General features: G+C 47.7%; 2 protein-coding genes across 3 annotated transcripts in view; both read left to right on the top strand.

Annotated features, from left to right (window-relative positions):
- Positions 1–10,743, top strand: part of LOC114800740 (S-adenosylhomocysteine hydrolase-like protein 1) — a 19,582-nt gene extending 8,839 nt beyond the window's left edge. Inside the window, exons 3-17 of the mRNA XM_028998472.1 lie at positions 627–770; positions 1,643–1,743; positions 1,819–1,921; positions 5,282–5,376; positions 5,503–5,609; positions 5,712–5,828; positions 6,181–6,244; positions 6,320–6,408; positions 6,691–6,761; positions 6,916–7,010; positions 7,096–7,194; positions 7,280–7,348; positions 7,896–7,974; positions 8,573–8,693; positions 8,889–10,743. Of these exons, the coding sequence (XP_028854305.1) occupies positions 627–770; positions 1,643–1,743; positions 1,819–1,921; positions 5,282–5,376; positions 5,503–5,609; positions 5,712–5,828; positions 6,181–6,244; positions 6,320–6,408; positions 6,691–6,761; positions 6,916–7,010; positions 7,096–7,194; positions 7,280–7,348; positions 7,896–7,974; positions 8,573–8,693; positions 8,889–8,895 (1,361 nt within the window). The 3' untranslated portion in view covers positions 8,896–10,743. The remainder of the gene's footprint in view (positions 1–626; positions 771–1,642; positions 1,744–1,818; positions 1,922–5,281; positions 5,377–5,502; positions 5,610–5,711; positions 5,829–6,180; positions 6,245–6,319; positions 6,409–6,690; positions 6,762–6,915; positions 7,011–7,095; positions 7,195–7,279; positions 7,349–7,895; positions 7,975–8,572; positions 8,694–8,888) is intronic.
- A 519-nt stretch (positions 10,744–11,262) lies between these two features.
- Positions 11,263–20,007, top strand: strip1 (striatin interacting protein 1). Of its 2 annotated transcripts, none has more exons than XM_028997551.1 (21): positions 11,263–11,394; positions 12,148–12,217; positions 12,362–12,436; positions 13,308–13,442; positions 13,517–13,637; positions 13,717–13,785; positions 13,869–13,975; positions 14,049–14,176; positions 14,255–14,437; positions 14,539–14,759; positions 14,835–14,900; positions 14,978–15,041; positions 15,115–15,186; positions 15,273–15,347; positions 15,577–15,674; positions 17,056–17,182; positions 17,298–17,398; positions 17,492–17,558; positions 17,648–17,752; positions 18,238–18,442; positions 18,890–20,007. In XM_028997551.1, exons 1-21 carry the CDS (start codon positions 11,284–11,286, stop codon positions 19,135–19,137), a joined length of 2,448 nt encoding a protein of 815 aa, XP_028853384.1. In that variant the 5' UTR covers positions 11,263–11,283; the 3' UTR covers positions 19,138–20,007. The 2 variants fall into 2 exon arrangements, with proteins under 2 accessions (XP_028853384.1, XP_028853383.1); XM_028997550.1 differs by having other exon boundaries at positions 18,887–20,007.
- Positions 20,008–20,211: the final 204 nt, after the last annotated feature.

Genomic DNA, 20,211 nt, shown 5'->3' with positions numbered 1-20,211 from the left:
ACACACTCTCACACCCACACTATCACACACACCACACCCCCATAGAAACACCACTCTCACACACACTCACACCACCCACACACACACTCTCACACACTCTCACACACACACACTCACACACTGTCACACACACACCACACTCTCCACACACACACTCACACTGTCACACCCACACACACACACACACTCTCACACACTCTCACACACACACACTCACACACTGTCACACTCACACACACACACTCACACACTGTCACACCCACACACACACTCTCACACCCACACACACACACACTCTCACACCCACACCTCACCCCACACTCACCCCCCACACACACACCCCACACACACACACCCACACGCCCACACACACAACACACCACGCACACACACACACCACACCCACCACACTCACACACACCCACACACCCTCACACACCCACACACCCTCACACACCCACACACAACACACACTCTCTCACACACACACACACACCATCACACACACCACCACACTCTCTCACACACCCACACACTCTCTCACACACCCACACACTCTCTCACACACCCACACACACTCACACACACACACACACCCACCCTGACCGCTGACCTGTGCGCCGCAGCGGCCTCGTACACCGACAGCTCGGACGACGAGACGTCCCCCCGCGACAAGGCGCAGGTCAACTCGAAGGGCAGCGGCGACTTCTGCGTGAAGAACATCAAGCAGGCCGAGTTCGGGCGCAGGGAGATAGAGATTGCCGAGCAAGGTGGGTGTGAACCCGGATACACACACATACACACGTGTGTGTCCAGTAACGACTGGGTGCAGTTTAAACCTATAACTAGTCGCTCAAATTTCTCTAACATCAAAAATACTCACGCTAAGGTGTTCAGCTCCGTCTAAAAGTGAAGTGAAGTGATTGTCACTTGTGATACACAGCAGCACAGCACACGGCGAACACAGTGAAATTTGTCCTCTGCATTTAACCCACCACCCTGAGTGAGCAGTGGGCAGCCATGACCGGCGCCCGGGGAGCAGTGTGTGGGGACGGTGCTTTGCTCAGTGGCACCTCAGTGGTACCTTGACAGATCGGGATTCGAACCTGCAACCTTCTGATTACGGGGCCGCTTCCTTAACCGCTAGGCCACCACTGCCCCCGGAAGAACCACTAGGCCACCTGGTGGAACGCCAGGCATCACAGGACGAGTTCAGATGGGAGCGGTCATAATTATTACTTTATTTTGGGAATTCTATACCAATCGGGCTGGATTTATAAGACCAAGAGGCTGGATGTGGCCCGCAGGCCATAGTTTGTCCATCCCTGGTCTAGAACACCAAGAAATATGTTTGGGAGGTTCGGACTGACTGGTTACGGTAGATGCCTGCGTACGTGTCACGAGGCAATGGTGGCCTAGGGTGTTAGGAAGCGGACCTGTAATCAGAAGGTTGTGGGTTCGAATCCTGAGGTGCCACCGATGCAAAGTCACTGTCCCCACACACTGCTCCCCGGGCGCCTGTCATGGCCGCCCACTGCTCACCAAGGGTTATGGTTAAATACAGAGGACAAATTTCACCTTGTGCTGTGCTGCTGTGTATCACAATGACAATCACTTTACTTTCTCGCTCTGTCTTTTTCAGACATGTCCGCTCTGATTTCTCTGAGGAAGCGAGCCCAGGGCGAGAAGCCGCTGGCCGGGGCCAAGATCATCGGCTGCACTCACATCACGGCGCAGACGGCGGTAAGCATCTCCTGCTGACTTATCCTGAGAAAAGAAAGGAAGAATTTTTGGTTTTCATGTCTGTCCGTTCTCCAGGTTCTGATTGAGACCCTGGCGGCGCTGGGGGCCCAGTGTCGCTGGACGGCCTGCAATATCTACTCCACCCAGAACGAGGTGGCGGCGGCGCTGTCCGAGGCGGGTAAGGACGCCGCTACGTAACGCTGGCCTGAGACGCGGCTGCCGGGTAACACCGACGCTTTTTACCCGTTTGAATGGGCGGTAGTAGCCTAGCGGGTAACACACTCGCCTGTGAACCAGAAGACCCAGGTTCAAACCCCACTTACTACCATCGTGTCCCTGAGCAGGACACTTAACCCTGAGTGCCTCCAGGGGGGGACTGTCCCTGTAACTACTGATTGTAAGTCGCTCTGGATAATGGGCCTGCACTTCTTCTAGAGAACCATGTTCTCCAGCGGACTGCAGCTGTGCTGGTGGTGCTATCACTGTTCCGTCGTGCCAATCATCAGGTTCAATTACTGCCAGACAATATTTTTCATGATCTGGTACCCAAGGTTCTCGACAACACTGTTCATTGAAAACTGGTTAGATATTTTGGACCTGGTGCTTCCCACCAAGATGTTTGCTAATATCTAATATCATGTCAGAAGTATGGAGAAGTGTCTGCTTGCTAGCTATCTGGATGTTGGAGAGGAAAAACTAACTGGCCATTCAGCCATTTTAGTTGGTGTGTAATTATTTCTGGCACCCAAAAGATGAACTTTAACAATGTATAAATAAAAGTTTTAAAAGGGGAGGAGCCTGTATGCGTGATTGACAGGTCTCACACTCCCTTCTTCCTCATTCTGGAGGCATTAAACACCCTATTAATACGTGACATGCCCAGGGTCCACCTCCTCCTGTCACCACAGGGTGACATGGTGAAATGTGTCCTCTGAATTTAACCATCACCCTGAGTGAGCAGTGGGCACCATGACAGGCGCCCGGGGAGCAGTGTGTGGGGACGGTGCTTTGCTCAGTGGCACCTTGACGGGTCTGGATTCGAACCGGCAACCTTCTGATTACCGGGCCGCTTTCTAAACCACTAGTCCACCACTGCCCCTGGTGGCCTAATACTGCACACACAATAAATTTAATAAAAAGCCGTAATTAATGGGTAAGGATTGAGTAATTATTAGTTTGTGGTTTTTATTTATTGATAGGCAAGCAAGTGGCATTTACCATATTACATATCGCAATATTGATTTCATTAATTTAAAAAAAAAAATTACAATATGACCTTTTCCCTGAATCGTGCAGCCCTCAAATAAGAAACCAAAAATATCGCTGTTGCCCCCTAGTGGCTTGCTGCAGTACAGGTATTGTGAGTCTGAATATGAGTCTTGGAAGGAAAATCTGTTTACCAAATAATAATGTATTTCTTAAGATAAAATACAATTGTTCTTTAGAAGATCATCTGGCCCTGACAGTGTCTGGTGAGAAAAACTCTGGCCCCTGGACAAATGAAGTGGACGACCCCGATGAAGGGTCTTAAATTTGATGAAAGTGGCCTTAAAAAGTCTTAAATTCGGCATCCTTCAACCTGCAGAAACCCCGAGGAGGGAACAAGCACAAGAAACGTGCGGAGAGTCTGATGGCCCAGTGGGGGGAAGGGGGGTGAATCTAGCTTCAATTTAATCATCAGGTTTTTTTTTTTTTTTTTTTCCACAATACAACACTGAGATTAAAAGTGTGTGTGTGTGTGTGTGTGTGTGTGTGTGTGTGTGCGCGCGCACATTTTTGGCTTTTTCGACCGTAATCCTCAGACTGCACGCACCGTGGCTCTCTGGCGGGCGGAGATTTATTCTGAGAATTGGGAGAGTGCCGCTAATGTTCCTGTGGAAACTCTGCGCAGTTGCGATTGGCTGCTCTTTAGGGTGTTGGGCTTGTGTAACCCCCAAGGCCTGGTGGGAGGGGCTGTGGGCCCTGGTGTGTTTTGATGCTGCTGTAGGTCCAGATGTCGGGTGCCTGGACCTACGCTGCCTGCTGGTACTGACGTTAGTGTGAGCTTTCTAACAGATTATACACACATATCGAACACACACACACACACACACACACACACACACACACACACACACACACAGAAAATGCTTTCAGTCTGCAGCCAGGAGTTTGAGTTTTTGTTGAAATTTGTGTTTGTATGCTGGGATTGCACTTTGTTTTGGGTGGTGCTGGATTACGGCTCCACCTAGAGTTCATGTCTAGTGTTACCGTTCAGTAACAACATTTACTTTACTTTGCAAAAGCGACTTACAGGAGGAAGACACCAGCAATTCTCGTTCGATTTCTATAGATTTTGAGTTTACAAAAACTAAGAGGCCCAACTTGTCAGAAAAAGAAGTGCTAGACGAAGAAAAAAAAAATTGCGTGTTAGATTTGTCTGAAATACTTTTTGAACAAGTGGGTTTTCAACTGCTTCTTAAAGGTGGCGGTAGTCTCGGCTAGTCGAATGGAGCCGGGCAAGTTGTTCCACCAGCCAGGGACGACAAAGGAGACCAGAGTCGATTGGGATCCTGCGAAGACCCCGTGAATTTTTAGTCTCGTTTCGTGTGCAGATCTGAGAGGGCGTGCAGGAGTGTATCTGGCTAGTAGTGTGTTGGTGTAAGAGGGTGAACTTCCATTTACAGCCCTGTAGGCAGCATCAAGGATTTAAACTCAATACGAGCAGCTACCGGGAGCCGGTGGAGAGAGGTGAGGAGAGGCGGGACGTGGGTGTGATTCGGCTGATTGAAGATGAGACGGGCTGCCATATTTTGGATCATCTGGAGTGGTTTTATGGTGACTGCAGAGGCTCCAGCCAGGAGAGAGTTACAATAGTCCGGTTTAGAGGTGACCGTTGCCTGGACGAGGAGCTGCGTAGCCTGTTGTGAAAAGTGTTGTGAACATTTACACTAACGGTACAACTCAGTGGTCTTAACTTAGCAGTTGGCTTCTCAGATCTCACATATATGACATGACATGCTCTTATGCTAACCAATGCAGCCTCACATCAAGTCTCCATTATATTCTGATTACACATAATCCCACTCACATGTAATCCCGCCCTGCTCTGACACCTACTGCACCCTCACCCTTCCCACTCCGACTCACGCCTTCCCAAGCTTTCTCACTTTTCTTTCCTCCCTGTGCGCAGAAAGGATCGTATTGTTGGGCCTGTCAAAGCCCACTGAGATTCTAAAGAACTGGGAAGGGGATCAGCTGGTTTGGGATCAGCTCTGCTTTTTTTTTTTTTTTTGAGTAAACAGATGCACTTACATTATTTCTGTAAATTTCAGTCACACCCCTAGAATGGATTTCCTGAGTCTCACCCAGAAACAGTGAAGAAGAAGGTTCCAGCAGTGCACTGTGAACCAGAGGAGCTGGGGGGGGGCGTCAAAATCTCTCTCCAACATACTGAGCAAAGTTGGCCGCCCATTGGCTATCGTTTTGAGTTTTATATGATTTTATATATCGATTCAAAAGCCGTTATTTTATTGTGGTGGTGTGTGTTGTTTTTCAGGCGTGGCCGTGTTTGCCTGGAAAGGTGAGTCGGAGGATGACTTCTGGTGGTGTATCGACCGCTGTGTCAACATGGAGGGCTGGCAGGCGAACATGGTGAGAGCTCAATGTCATACACACAGTCTCACACACACACACACACACACACACACACACACACACACACACACAATCATTTCTGCAACTCTGAGCTCCTTGGCCTCTGACCCTTTGATTTGACAGATACTGGATGACGGAGGGGATTTGACCCACTGGGTGTACAAGAAATACCCCAACGTGTTCAAGAAGATCCGTGGGATTGTGGAGGAGAGTGTAACTGGGGTCCACAGGTGACACACACACACACACACACACACACGCACATACACACACACACTTTGTCATTCAATCACACTTTGTCAATGTTATTCCCCCTTCTGACCCCCCTTCAGACTCTACCAGCTCTCCAAGGCAGGGAAGCTGTCGGTTCCGGCCATGAATGTCAACGACTCTGTCACCAAGCAGAAGTTTGACAACCTGTACTGCTGCAGAGAGTCCATTCTGGACGGGTGGGTGGAGCCTACCGACCTACTGGTCCACCACTGGGCAGTTCTCCAGTTCCTTTTCACCTGCTTCTCACCTCTGATTCATGACCAGGCATCAGATGACTTTTTTTTTTTTTTTTAAAGATCTAGTTTAGAAATTCACATTAGAGATTTTGGCTATGGCAGGACCGGGACCAATCAGATCTCGTTCGGTGGCCAATTCATTTTCTTTCCTGCCATGAAATTCGGCTCGGCTCTAAATAAATTACTGTTCCCAGTACCAGCACACGTGAGCAAACCAAAACACCGGGACTGTTTGCTGACCCTTGAGGATCGAGTTGATAGGAGGTGAATGACATACCCGTCTGCCCCTTAGGCTGAAGAGGACGACAGATGTGATGTTCGGGGGGAAGCAGGTGGTCGTATGTGGCTATGGAGAGGTGAGGGCTGAACACTACCAGCTGCTGTTTAATATTCATCACTGTGGAGCCTGACTGTGGAGCATGTGTGTTTAGGTCGGTAAGGGATGCTGCGCAGCGCTGAAAGCCCTGGGAGCCATCGTTTACGTCACCGAGATCGACCCCATCTGTGCCCTGCAGGCCTGGTGAGGGACAGAGCGCTTCTTTTTGGGTTTCTGGTATCCATCCCAATTTATTCCACTCATGTGCGGTGGGGGAAATAATTGTTGGCTCCCCTACTGATTTTGATCAGTGTACACCGTAATTTCAGTGGTAGGTTTGAACATATTGAACGGGTTTTCATTAATGAACCTACTGATCGTTTGTTTGATCATATAATTATTCCCTCTACTGTATCTCGGTTTGATGCTTTATTTGCAGTTAAAACACAGTTTTAACCCCTCGACCCTGTCTGCTTGCGTCCGCAGCATGGACGGGTTCCGAGTGGTGAAACTGAACGAGGTCATCCGCCAGGTGGACGTTATTATCACCTGCACAGGTACTGAGAAAGGGCCTGCAGCGACTGTAATGCATGCTGGGAAATGGCGCACGGTCATCCGTGGTGTCACGCCCCCGTTTTTCCGAGCTTGATTTATTAGCTGCTTTAAGCTGAATAATTTTTTTTGTGTGTTTTGTGTTCTGGTATTTTGCAGGGAATAAGAACGTGGTGACCAGAGACCAGCTGGACCGCATGAAGAACGGCTCCATCGTGTGCAACATGGGCCACTCCAACACAGAGATTGACGTGGTCAGTGACTGCGTTCCGTTTTGCTTTATTTTGTGACTGCTTTTGTAATTGTGAAACACTGACCTTTGACCTCTGTGACCGGCAGGCAAGCCTGCGAACCCCAGAACTGACCTGGGAGAGGGTCCGATCTCAGGTGGATCATGTGATCTGGCCAGATGGAAAAAGGGTCATATTGCTGGCAGAGGTTTGGACACACGCTCACACACGCTCACACACATGCTGTACTCATACTATTATGTACTGTACACTACACATGCTCTGTATTGCAGGGTCGTCTCCTGAACCTCAGCTGCTCCACGGTTCCTACATTTGTTCTTTCAATCACTGCCACGACTCAGGTGGGGCCATACCCAAATGACATACTCGCCTTCTTTCTGTGTCCCCGCTATGTGTGGGTATTTATGCGTGTCCTGGATGCCTGGATCTAACATAAATTGAAAGCCACCAGCAGAATCCCTCCAGGGATTGTGTGTGTGTGTTGCCTGGTACTGACAGCTGCTGCAGAACATTGGTTCCTGGCTGTTCCTGGAATGAGACTAGATGGAAAAGGGGCGTGGCCTTGGCCTGAATTGAGGGTTTCTAATAATAACACCCCCATGGAGTGCTAAATATGAGGGCACTTCTTTCCTGTGTGTTTGTGTGTGTAATATATGATCCTGTTTTCTGTGTGTGGATCCTTGACGAGAAACAGGGTCAAACCTAGAGTGCATAAAGTATGTGTACACACTATGTGTGTGTGTAGTTTTCCTCACTAATTCCTAATTCCCGCTGTATAATTATCAGTGCATAGGATCAGCATTTTTTTTACATGCTTCGTTTAGGCTCATCGTACAGAAAGTAATATGTGTATTGTGTGTGTGTGTGTGTGTGTGTCTGTGTGTGTAGGCCCTGGCTCTTATCGAGCTATACAACGCTCCAGAAGGCCGCTACAAACAGGACGTTTATCTGCTGCCTAAGAAAATGGGTAACTGTGTATCAGTAAATATTTCTGTGCTTACATATATGTTGGAATTTACATGTAAGTCAAGCATATGTCATTAAAATTTGTGACGAGTAATCATACTTGTAAAGTATAAGGGGAGTGGTGGCCTAGTGTGGATAAGGAAGCGGCCCCGTAATCAGAAGGCTGCCGGTTCGAATCCCGATCTTCCAAGGTTCCACTGAGCAAAGTCACCGTCCCCACACACTGCTCCCGGGCACCTGTCATGGCTGCCCACTGCTCACCAAGAGTGATGGTTCAAAGCTGAGGACACTTTTTGTCATGTCACCGTGTGCTGTGCTGCGGTGTATGAAAATGATATAAACACATTCCCTACATAGTTTTACCACAGAAACACATTTTTCGTGTACAGTTCTTATTAGGGTGGAGCTGTAACTTGAACAGCCTATTGAAACTGAGTTCTGCAAACAAGCCCCCCTGCTGTTTTCCGCGTTCCCTGCTGTCAAGTGTTCTGAACTCATCGGCCCATCAGAGCCTCAGGCCCATCAGTGTCGCCATCTAGTGGTGCTGCGAATCTTCTAAGGCGGTTTCTAAGTGTGACTCTGTGTGACTGATTCTTCAGACGAATACGTCGCCAGCCTGCATCTGCCGACCTTTGATGCCCACCTGACGGAGCTGTCTGATGAACAGGCCAAGTACCTTGGACTGAACAAGAATGGCCCCTTCAAACCAAACTACTACAGGTATAGAGCGCTCATCTCCCAGAACGGGAAAGATGCCTAAACACTTCTTCACCTGCTCTTCCGACACACTTCCTGGGCCTGTATGTCATGCATTTACAGATGCTGGGAAATAGAGGCTTTTATACGTCACCATACACCGACTGTATAACAGGACTCATCTAAAAACAGATTCACCTCTCTTCACTCCCCCCACAGGTACTAATTTGCCAGAAGGACCTCGGTGCAACGCTCCATGCTCCAGGAAGCGTCAGCAGCTGAAATGGTTTTGTTTTTTTTTGTTTTTTTAAAGATGTTTTTGTGATGTTGTTAAAAATCATATTATCAGCTATGTACATGTCGTTTTTTTTTTTTTTTTTCCCCCAGTCTGTCAGTATTGGCTTTTTATTTCTTCGCCAAAGTAAACAGTGTATGCGCATGCATGTCCTCACCAGAAACCAGTTTTATTCAATAAATCCTGGTGTGTGATTACGACCGCACTGGTCCCATACAGCTTACATGTACATGAAATTGTGCAAAATTATACGGAACATTCCAGTATTGGGGATGTGAATTTTTCCAGTTTTATCAGCACTTTTTTTTTTTTTTTTTTTTTTTTTTTTTTTTTTGACATGAATCAGTTGCCAAAAGCGTAGTGGACGCACCGCAGAAGTGGTGCGCATCGTCTGCATTTGCTTATAGTTTTGGTATAATGCTGTAGATTTAGTTAAATAGCCAGACCGCAGGGACCCGGTGCTAGATCACCGTTTCACAGCCCCGCTATGCTGAATGCATTCAGAACTGTGATCCTCTCTGCCGCCCCTAGGGCGGCGCTGCGCTGTACAAAGCATGCTGGAGCCACGTGGTTTTTAATCCAGACGCCTGCACTGCACGCCGTTGTGAGGAATCCCGTGAAAACCCTTTAAAACACATTTCCCGCTAGGCCGTTTCCAGCACAGCGAACGCCAGGCACTTCCGCGTCATTTTCCTGACGAGAAATGGACCAAACTGTCACTTCTCCTGTCCTACTGCTGTATTGTCACGCCACTGCACCTTTTCACTTTTATGGCCAAGCAATCATTAAAAAGGTTTTTTAAATGTGAGGCTATTAACGTTGTAGCTTCCAAATGTGTATTTTACTGTAAGTGTGTCTGCAAGTGTGTGCGCTGTAGGCAGAAAAGGCTGGTTTGTTTCCTACTCGGTGGATTGGGTCACGAGTTCAGATGTCACCGGTACCAGCCCCATGCCCGCGTGTGGCTTTAGAGCACATAATATAATTTATTCGGCCACATTCATGTTGTGAATGTACTCCACTGAAGGCTTTCTGGGTAAATTACTCAAGGTCACGGGGACGTTTTGGACGTGGCGGGGCACCTCGACGGCTCTGCTGCTCGTCAATGTGTCAGTGCCTTTAGTCACAAGCCCAGCCCTGTTGCTTCTTTGTATTTTGTTCAGCAACTTTTGCCATTGTGTTCATTTCATCTATGCTGGTAGGGCTGTTCAAAATGTAATCATACTGTTGTATGCAACATGTACTGACACAATAATAAGCGCAGTGATGTTCTATTGCCGTTTTTATAGATGTTGCGAGAAGCGTTTAAACCGCCTGCTCTAGTCGTGTTGGGAGCAAATGCCATGAAATACTACTAATAAAAAAAGCTCCTGCATGACTTGAACTTGACTTGCTGGATGTCAGATGTCACTTTTATCCCATGCTTGTCCCTTTGATGCACGCATGGACAGCGGGGTGTTGGGAACTAAGGGTCACTTTGAAATGCCTCGGAAAGCAAAGGCCACACCACAGGCTGTTAACATCCTGGCATCCTGGTTATTCAGGATTTAATTATTTTAAAAATCATCATCATCACTGTGATGGACACAATGCATGAGTGGACCGGACCCTGTTGAGCCATGTGTTGCTTTTTAGAATGGAGATTGTCATGTTGGAACAAACTAATTTTTAAAGCCTGGCAATATGTTTTATTATTATTATTATTACTATTTAATCTCTGCTTTTTATGATTTACTGACTCCTTTTAATCTCTTTAATAAACCTTTCTGTGTTCAAATTTACCACCAGTGGTGCTGGCTTATTGAAAATGATATTTATTTGAAATGTTCTCATTTTTTCAGACATATGAAATCAGAAAAAAACATTTCACAGTTCTTCTATTATTATGTATTGTATTAGGTTCATATTTTTTGCAAAAATTCGGATTTTTTGTTAACATGAACTTTACATACGCTTATTATTATAATGAAAATTATGTCTTCTGCGATTTAAAAGTCAAAGGAAGCTTTATTGGCCGTTCAATTAAATTTTATACAGTGTGAGACACTTTCAAATGTCCAGATCGTTTTCTGTTGCCGTCTTTTTAATTTCGACACCAGACTAAAGTCACTAATTTATTCAAATGGTTTTATTGCTGACCCACGACCAGCTTTCCACACGCTGTCCCGGGCAACAACCGGCGCAAGAGACATTTTGAAACTGATCCCAGATCATCGCCCAAGACCACCACGTTCTCGCGAGATTCCGTGCCAGAGCGGCCCGTTGCGCCGAGTCTCGCGAGATTTACAGCAGTCGGACCACTTCCCGTGTTTTGGTCTAAAGATGGACGCGGGTGGCAACGGAGGCGGCCAGGCTCTGAATAACAAGCAGCGCTCCATGGTTCCCAACAAGAGCCGGGGCGAGTTCGGCCGCAACCAGAGGAAGGACTCGGAGGTGAGTTCCGTCAGTTTTCGCTCCGTCAGTTCAAGCGAACGTTCGGTTCGGCCAGCTGCCCGGCTCGGTGGTCCGCGTCTTCCTCCAGTTCGCGATTTGAAGCTTGTACTGGGTGCAACAGGCCCAGTGTGTCCGTGTGACATGGCCACTGTGGTGAAGGTGGTGGCTTCGAGTCCGCTGTAAACGTGTGTAAAGCCGCGGAGAGAACTGTTCGTTTTTATTTACATTTTACGTTCACAGCATTTACCAGACGCCCTTATCCAGAGCGACTTACAATCAGTAGTTACAGGGACAGTCCCCCCCTGGAGACACTCAGGGTTAAGTGTCTTGCTCAGGGACACGATGGTAGTAAGTGGGGTTTGAACCTGGGTCTTCTGGTTCATAGGCGAGTGTGTTACCCACCAGGCCCACTACTACCATCACCATCTGTACTCATGTAGGACGCAGCGTGACTCCCAGCATCCTCGGCAAGGACTTCTGTTCTCATGACCTGCGTAACGCCGGTGTTAACGGTAACGTCGCTCCTCTCGGAGTTCCTGCTTCCCAAGGTTCCCTCTCCGTGGGAATTTTTATACGCAGTGGTCCCTTGTGAGAGATTGTCCAAGCATGAGGGGTGACATTGAGACATGTGACTTGTACTCATAGGCGATGCAAAAGTGGTAAAAAAAAAACCTCGAAAGCGCCCGCTGTTCACATCCATGGGATGACTCTATGAATCCCACGTATCTTATCGTCTCACACGGTCTCTTCCAGGGGCTGTCGGACTTTCCGGACCTGGAGTTCGAGTATGCCGACACGGACAAGTGCACCGCTGAGCTGTCAGGCGAGGATTTTTAATAAAACTCAGATAAGATTATGTAAAGATTGTGCATCAAGTTGATTTTCGCTGCTCTGGATCATGTTCATTTTCCCCTTCTTCTTCTTCTTCTTCTTCTTCTTCCTATTCCTCTTCTTCTGTTTCCTGCAGAGCTGTACAGCTACACTGAGGGCCCGGAGTTCCTCCTCAACAGGAAATGCTTCGAAGAAGACTTCAGGACCCATGGTGCGTAACAGTGCCCTGGCCAGGCTGCCTTGTTCCACCTACCTGATCGTATGGGACTGGTTTTGACCCCTGACCCTGCAGCTGACCGCATATTCGTACACTATGTTAACACAATACACTATATAGCTATACACACACTATACATATTGTGCAATATGTCTATATAATCTACTCTGTATATAGATAAATACAAAATCTGTATGTATTTATATAAGTTTACATATTGACACATACGTTTATATATATTTCTTTCTCAAAGATATTTTAATTTGACTTTAAACAAGAGAAAGACAACAACAGAAAAAAAAATCACTGGCATCACTGATGCCAAAAAGCGCAATCAAACGACTAGGTTGTATACGCTGTTTGAGGACTGAAGAAAGGGTTTGAAATATCTCCCTCTAATATGTTTCAAGGCTAGGACCAACACACATGGATAAGCGCACATCCTCATTTCCACATTTATCACAGCAGGGATCCACATTAGGGTAAAAACGCGATAGTTTGACTTTGGACATGAGCTCTGTGCACAGCTTTAAACTGTAAAAGACAATGACGGCCACCAGTTTAAATATTGAGTTAAGATCCGGTTCCCAATAGAAGGACATTTCACACCAGCCAGTTTGTCATAAATAAAGGATATTAACCCTTTACGCGTTGGTTGCAAAGTAAGAAATATATCAGAAATATAGCTGTGTTCATAACTGGTGTCTCGGGGAAGGTCTGAATTTGAGATTATACATTTATGTATTTTTATTCACTCATCCATATTTAAATAATCAGATTGCTGGTATAGTATACTGTCTGCTGTGACCATGCAAAATTCCCACTTGCGGGACTAATAAAGGATCACTCTCTTATTTTATCTTAGTCACGGATAAAAGCTGGACCGAGCTGGACTCTGCCCAGCATCGGGCCCACGCAATGCGCCTCCTGGATGGCCTGGAGGTCATCGCCCGTGAGAAGAGGTTAAAGGTCGCAAGGGCCATACTCTACATGGCGCAGGGTAAGTTGCCCCTTCGTGAAGTGGGGAACGCGCAGCATGACACCGTAAACAAGCGCCCCTCTGCGCCCGTTCAGGTACGTTTGGAGAGTGCTCGACGGAGGCGGAGGTGCAGCATTGGATGAGGTACAACGTGTTCCTGCTGCTGGACGTGGGAACGTTCTCCGCCCTGGTGGAGCTTCTCAACATGGAGATCGAGTAAGAAGTTGATTTGGAAGAATTTCGCTCCAAAATTGCACCAAGACGGAAAGCTAACTTTGAAACCTGTTTCCGACAGTAACAGCGCGGCGTGCAGTAGTGCAGTCAGAAAGCCGGCCATCTCTCTGGCGGACAGCACGGACCTCAGGTACGAGACTCGTTGGCGCTCGTGAATGCGTTTGAATGATTGATTTCACAGTTTGATTGATGTGCGGGCGGACTGTGACGCAGGGTGCTGTTGAACCTCATGTATCTGATGGTGGAGACCATCCAGCGAGAAGATCCGGCCGACAGCCCAGAGTGGAGAGCTGCCCGAGAGACCTTCAGAACAGAACTGGGTGCGTGTGCTCAGCTGTTCTCATATAGTCCATACAGGTGCATTTGTATTCATTGACCTTTGCCCTTTGACAGGGTCCACGCTCTACAACAACGAGCCGATATCGGTCATGTTGTTTGGCATGGTGACCAAATTCTGCAGCGGCCACGCCCCCCACTTCCCGATGAAGAAGGTGCTGCTGTTGCTGTGGAAGAGCATCCTGGTGAGTGATATTCAGGCTTTCGGCCAATCAGGACCCTGCTTGTTTTCAGGCCAAGTTCTGATTTGATGTGGTTTCCAGTTCACTCTGGGCGGCTTTGAGCAGCTGCAGAGCATCAAGGTCCGGAAGCGCGAGGAGCTCGGCCTGCCTCCCCTCCCTGAGGACAGCATCCGGGTCGTCCGGAGCATGAGGGCGGCGTCGCCTCCTGCCTCGGCCTCGGACCTCATCGAGCAGCAGCAGAAACGCGCGCGGCGGGAGCACAAGGTACCACCTCCGCACTCGAATCGGAACGCGGAGGCGTGGCCCTCACCCCCAACTGCAACCTGAGGGCCTTTCTCTCTCTCCGTTTCCTGGACTTGTTTTAGGCTCTCATCAAGCAAGACAACCTGGACGCCTTTAACGAGAAGGACCCTTACAAAGCCGACGACTCCAGGGAAGACGAGGAAGACAACGATGACAATGACAACTCCCTGGAGCCGGAAACCTTTCCTCTGGAAAGAGATGAGGTCATGCCACCACCCATCCCCCACCCACCTTCCGAAAGGGTGTCTTTTCCCAAGGGTCTCCCTTGGGCCCCGAAAGTCAGGTAGAAGCAGTGCCATGCAGCGACAGCGGGCCACGTGACCCTGTGCCACGTGACAAAATGTCTTCCCGTTCGCAGAGAAAAGGACATCGAGAACTTCCTGGAATCCAGCAGGAGTAAATTTATAGGATACACACTGGGGAGGTGAGTTTGCGCGTCGATTCGTCCGTCCCTCGTTCGCGAGGAGGCCGCCGCTCACGTTGTCGACTTCCCTGTTGCAGCGACACGGACACGGTGGTCGGCTTGCCGAGGCCCATTCACGAAAGCATCAAGACTCTCAAGCAGGTATTTAGTTCAACGTACAAATGTGGGCCGCGTACGCGCGGTAAATGACCGCGCGCCCCCTCTGTGCCTGCAGCACAAGTACGTGTCCATAGCGGAGGTCCAGATCGCCCGGGAGGAGGAGTTCCACAAGATGCCGCTCTCCGGGGTAATTTTCACGCACGAGATGCTGACGCGGCCGCGTCGCGCGCGCGCGTCACGCTGAAAGTGCCTTGTGGTGTTTTGCGCTTGTAGGGCGAGGAGGAGGTTGAGATGTGTGCTACCGAGCTGTTGTACCAGGGCATCCTTCCCATCTTGCCTCAGTACATGGTGAGTTCCTTTCGATAAAGTTGCTAGTTATTGATATAACCTTTTGCCTGATTAAAGTAGTAGATATATATTTTTTGTAGTAGTAGTACAGACGGGTCCGATATCGATTTAGCACCAGATCCCCCCTCTCTGCTCATCACCAGGATTAGGCAGGGGAATTTGCCTCTTTTTACGCTCCCCGGCGTGACATGCGGCTTATTCAGCGGTCTGTTTCCGTGCATCTCTGCAGATTGCGCTGTTGAAGATTTTGCTTGCAGCCGCTCCTACCTCCAAGGCCAAGACCGACTCCATCAACATCCTGGCCGACGTCCTGCCGGAGGAGATGCCGTAAGTCTTGTCGACTTGGTCGAGTTTCGATTTCGGTCTGGTTCGGGGTTCGGTCCCTCGACTCTTTGGCTCTTGCAGAATATGGGTGCTGAAATTAATCTTATAATCGATGCATCATGAGGCAGACGTGGACGATTGCCGTGCAGAACAGTCCATTATACAGGGTGGGCCATTTATATGGATACACCTTATTAAAATGGGAATAGTTGGTGACATTGAACACATTATATAAGTGGTCAGAATCTTGGTTAAAGTTACGTTAAAACCAAGCACACATCAAATTTATTGGTCATTTCACAAGAAAAACAAAAGTGAAGTGATTGTCACATGTGATACACAGCAGCACAGCACACGGTGCACACAGTGAAATTTGTCCTCTGCATTTAACCCATCACCCTTGGTGAGCAGTGGGCAGCCATGACAGGCGCCCGGGGAGCAGTGTGTGGGGACGGTACTTTGCTCAGTGGCACCTCAGTGGCACCTTGGCGGATCGGGATTCGAACCGGCAACCTTCTGTTTACAGGGCCGCTTCCTTAACCGCTAGGCCACCACTGCCCCAACAATGGAGTCACATGAACCTCTTCCTATTGAAAAAAACAAAAGTTGGATCCAATGGCCAACTTCAAAATGGCCACTATGGTCACCACCCATCTTGAAAAGTTTGCTCCCTCACATATACTAATGTGCCACAAACAGGACGTTAATATCAACAACCATTCCCATTTTATTAAGGTGTATCCATATAAATGGCCCACCCTGTATAATGGATTGTTCTGAACGGCAATCGTCCACGTCTGCGTCGCGATGCATCGATTATAAGATTAATTTCAGCACCCATATTCTGCAAGTCGAGGCTGTGGCGGCCTGATCTGAGTGCAGCGCCACTCTGCCACTCGGTGGCCTTGTGCGCACACCATGGTCAAAGATGACATTCGTTGAACTTTGACCGCTGCGCACCGCGACGTAATAGAATAACAGCGGTCTGCCCCTTCGAAACACGCGCACAAAGCGGGAGCGGAGGAAAAGCTGATCTTATCGGTCTCTGAGCGTCCGGAGATCTACAGCACGGCGCCATCGTCTTACCGGGGGGGTTTAGAAAACCAAAAAGAAGCGCAAACCTAGCGTTGAGCGCAGCGCTGCCGCGTTTGGTCTGAAAGCGGCTTTAGATTTGCTACGATGAGCAGAAATACCACGGGCATCCGAAACAGACATTTTTCTGCTCATTGTAACAAATCAAAGCGTCCACACGGGTGAACGGGACCTTAACTCTTGTATTTTGAAAACGTCATGTATGGGGAAACGTATGGGATGCCTCGATAATCAAGGCATTGATGGTCGAATCGAATCACGAGCCCAGTCAAGGTTCACACCACTGTTGCAGAACCACCGTGCTGCAGAGCATGAAGCTGGGCGTGGACGTGAATCGGCACAAAGAGATCATTGTGAAGGCCATCTCGGCCATCCTGCTGCTGCTGCTCAAACACTTTAAACTCAACCACGTCTACCAGGTACGTCTACACTGTTCATTACCGCCGGATGAGAGTGTGTAACGTGCCCAGCCTCGCCTCGCAGCACTAGCATCCTGAAGTTTTCTCTTCGCTGGTGTGTGTGTTCATCATCTAGTTTGAGTACATGGCCCAGCACTTGGTGTTTGCCAACTGCATCCCTCTAATCCTCAAGTTCTTCAACCAGAACATCATCTCTCACATCATCTCCAAGAACAGGTGAGCAGCGTTTCAGCTTCAACTCCCCTGTTGTTTTCCCGCTGGTTGCACTGTTGTCTGGTGTCAACTTCGGTGATTTGTGTGGTTTTGTAGCATCTCTGTGTTGGATTTTCCCCACTGTGTGGTGCATGAACTGCCAGAGCTCACAGCGGAGAGCTTAGTAAGTCCTCACACACACATGCATCTAGGTCTTCTTTGCATTTTTCTTTTTTTTTTTGTGTGGAGTTTAACAGAGTTCATGTTCTACAGGAAGCCGGCGATAATAATCAATTCTGTTGGAGGAACCTCTTCTCGTGCATTAATCTGCTGAGGATCCTCAACAAGCTGACCAAGTGGAAGCACTCTAGGACCATGGTGAGGAGTTCTAATTATTGCTTGTCACAGCATGCTGATGACATCAGTTCAAAATACAATCCAATGCCTACAATGTATAAATTGTGTAGTGGTGCTCAAATAGACCATGTATATCCTATATATTTGTGCTCCTGAGTGCAAAAACAAAAGCAATGTTGAAGTGAAGTGATTGTCACATGTGATATACAGCAGCACAGCACACGGTCCACACAGTGGAATTTGTCCTCTGCATTTAACCATGACCCTTGGTGTGCAGTGGACAGCCATGACAGCCGCCCGGGGCCACTTCCTTAACCGCTAGACCGCCACGTGTAGACGTACCTGGTAGACGTGGTTGAGTTTAAGTTGAATTATCATTATCTTTTTAATTAGCCTTGGTCTTAAGCTACCTTGAGCTGTCCACAGTTGGGTGTTATTCACTATCGAGTACAAATACGATGTGTTCCCACTTTTCCTGCAGTTTCATCCTGTCTTTAATTCTGCAGATGTTGGTGGTGTTCAAATCAGCTCCAATATTGAAGAGGGCACTGAAGGTCAAACAGGCCATGATGCAGCTGTACGTCCTCAAACTGCTGAAAGTCCAGACCAAGTACCTCGGCCGGCAGTGGAGGAAGAGCAACATGAAGACCATGTCCGCCATATACCAAAAAGTACGCCACCGGCTCAACGACGACTGGGCTTATGGCAACGGTGAGTTCTTATTGGCTGTAATTTATTTTTCTTTCCGAATCGGTTTCCACTGACCACATTTTACTCTCCGGTACTAACAACAATGCCATACGTATTACATGCACATGAAAATAATAAACTAAATACAACATCACCACAATTAGGGCAGTGGAGCCTTTTGATCGTTACAGTCTCCAGCTTCTCATCCCCTCTAAATCCTACCAGAGCATGAAATAGTTTTATTTTATATATATTTCTTTCTTTTTTTTCCTGCGGCAACATCTATTTTGTGAAAATGTTTAATATTGCGTCTATTCAGTTATAAGGAACCAGCCCGTGAATTGAGACACGCCCAGTGTTTAGCCTTATTTAAATGAAATTGACCAAGTTCAATGTAGATGGCGAGCTGCAGTGAGGCGGAGCCTAATTGTGAGTAATTTAGGTCAGTAATTTCTCCCCTCGTAGCAGATCTGGACGCCCGGCCCTGGGACTTCCAGGCGGAGGAGTGCGCCCTGCGTGCCAACATCGAGCGCTTCAACAGCCGCCGCTACGACAAGAACCAGAGCAACCCGGACTTCCTGCCCGTGGACAACTGCCTGCAAAGCGTCCTGGGCCAGCGCGTGGATCTGCCCGAGGACTTCCAGATGAACTACGACCTCTGGCTGGAGCGCGAGGTTTTTTCCAAACCCATCTCCTGGGACGAGCTGCTGCAGTAGTAACGTGTTCCTCAACAGGCTCCTGACTGAGGCTCTTACATTTTTATCCCAGACTTCTGCATCGCTGATGGGCTTTACTGTGTTTTTTTTTTTTTTTAAATATAGAAATAAATATTCATCTTCAGGTTTTCCACTACAATAGAGAGGTTAACCGAGTTGCCCCAGAACAGTGACGCCTGCATTAACCCCACCCTCATCTGTTACCATAGTAACACGGCGCGGTGTTAAGGTTCTGCTATAAGTGTGGATGCCACTGCGTCACACTAAAAGTGGACCCGAGAGCAGCAGCAGCAGTCTCATTTTTACCGGTTTCAAACTCCGTCTCCCATCTGAGCCTTCACATGAAACACTACCGCTCTGCCAGTCCACTCAGGAGAAGCTTCACGTGTGTGTGTGTGTGTGTGTGTGTGTGTGTGTGTGTTTGTGTTATTCTCCTGTTGACCAGGCTTTTGATACTTGCTAAATTGTGCTTGAGAAGCTCCTCCTCCTTCTTCATCTTGAGTTCTGATTGGTTGCTGTAATTCACGTTCTAGCTATTCTATTATAAATCAGGTTTTGGTGGGATTCATGAATTTTGCCTTTTTGTTTGAAGGATGGTGTTCTATTAAAAAAAACAAAAAAGAACGGTTCGGATTCCTGGTGTAAGTTAAAAATCAGAATGTTTTTTTTTGTGCTTTTGTTCTAAACTTAAGCGATGGATTTTACCATTATCATTGTATTGTCATTTACAATTTTTTCTAATCTCAAGATCGTTTCAGCTTAACCTCAAAATTGTGAAAAGGTTACGTTCGGTTCATTCTGAACGTTATTTATCATGTTTTGTGTTTTATTTCTTAATATAAAATAAACATTCCCATGTCTGTTGTGTAAGCGTTTCAGTTTTATTCTGATTTATTCATCCAGCCCCTTAAGAAAGGAGCCAATAGTTGAACTTCGACCTGCTGTCTTCAAGTTTGATGACAAGTTTGATGTAATTTATAAGACTGCTCACATGAACCACTCAAACGTTTTATCACATTAGAATGTAAGTTATTCTGGACATATATTTAATGAATATAATATGAAATCCACCAG

This window comes from Denticeps clupeoides, chromosome 12 (assembly GCF_900700375.1).
Source record: "Denticeps clupeoides chromosome 12, fDenClu1.1, whole genome shotgun sequence".
NCBI lineage: Eukaryota > Metazoa > Chordata > Actinopteri > Clupeiformes > Denticipitidae > Denticeps > Denticeps clupeoides.
The sequence above is the reverse complement of the archived record's forward strand: the minus strand, read 5'-3'. Positions and strand labels throughout refer to the sequence as shown.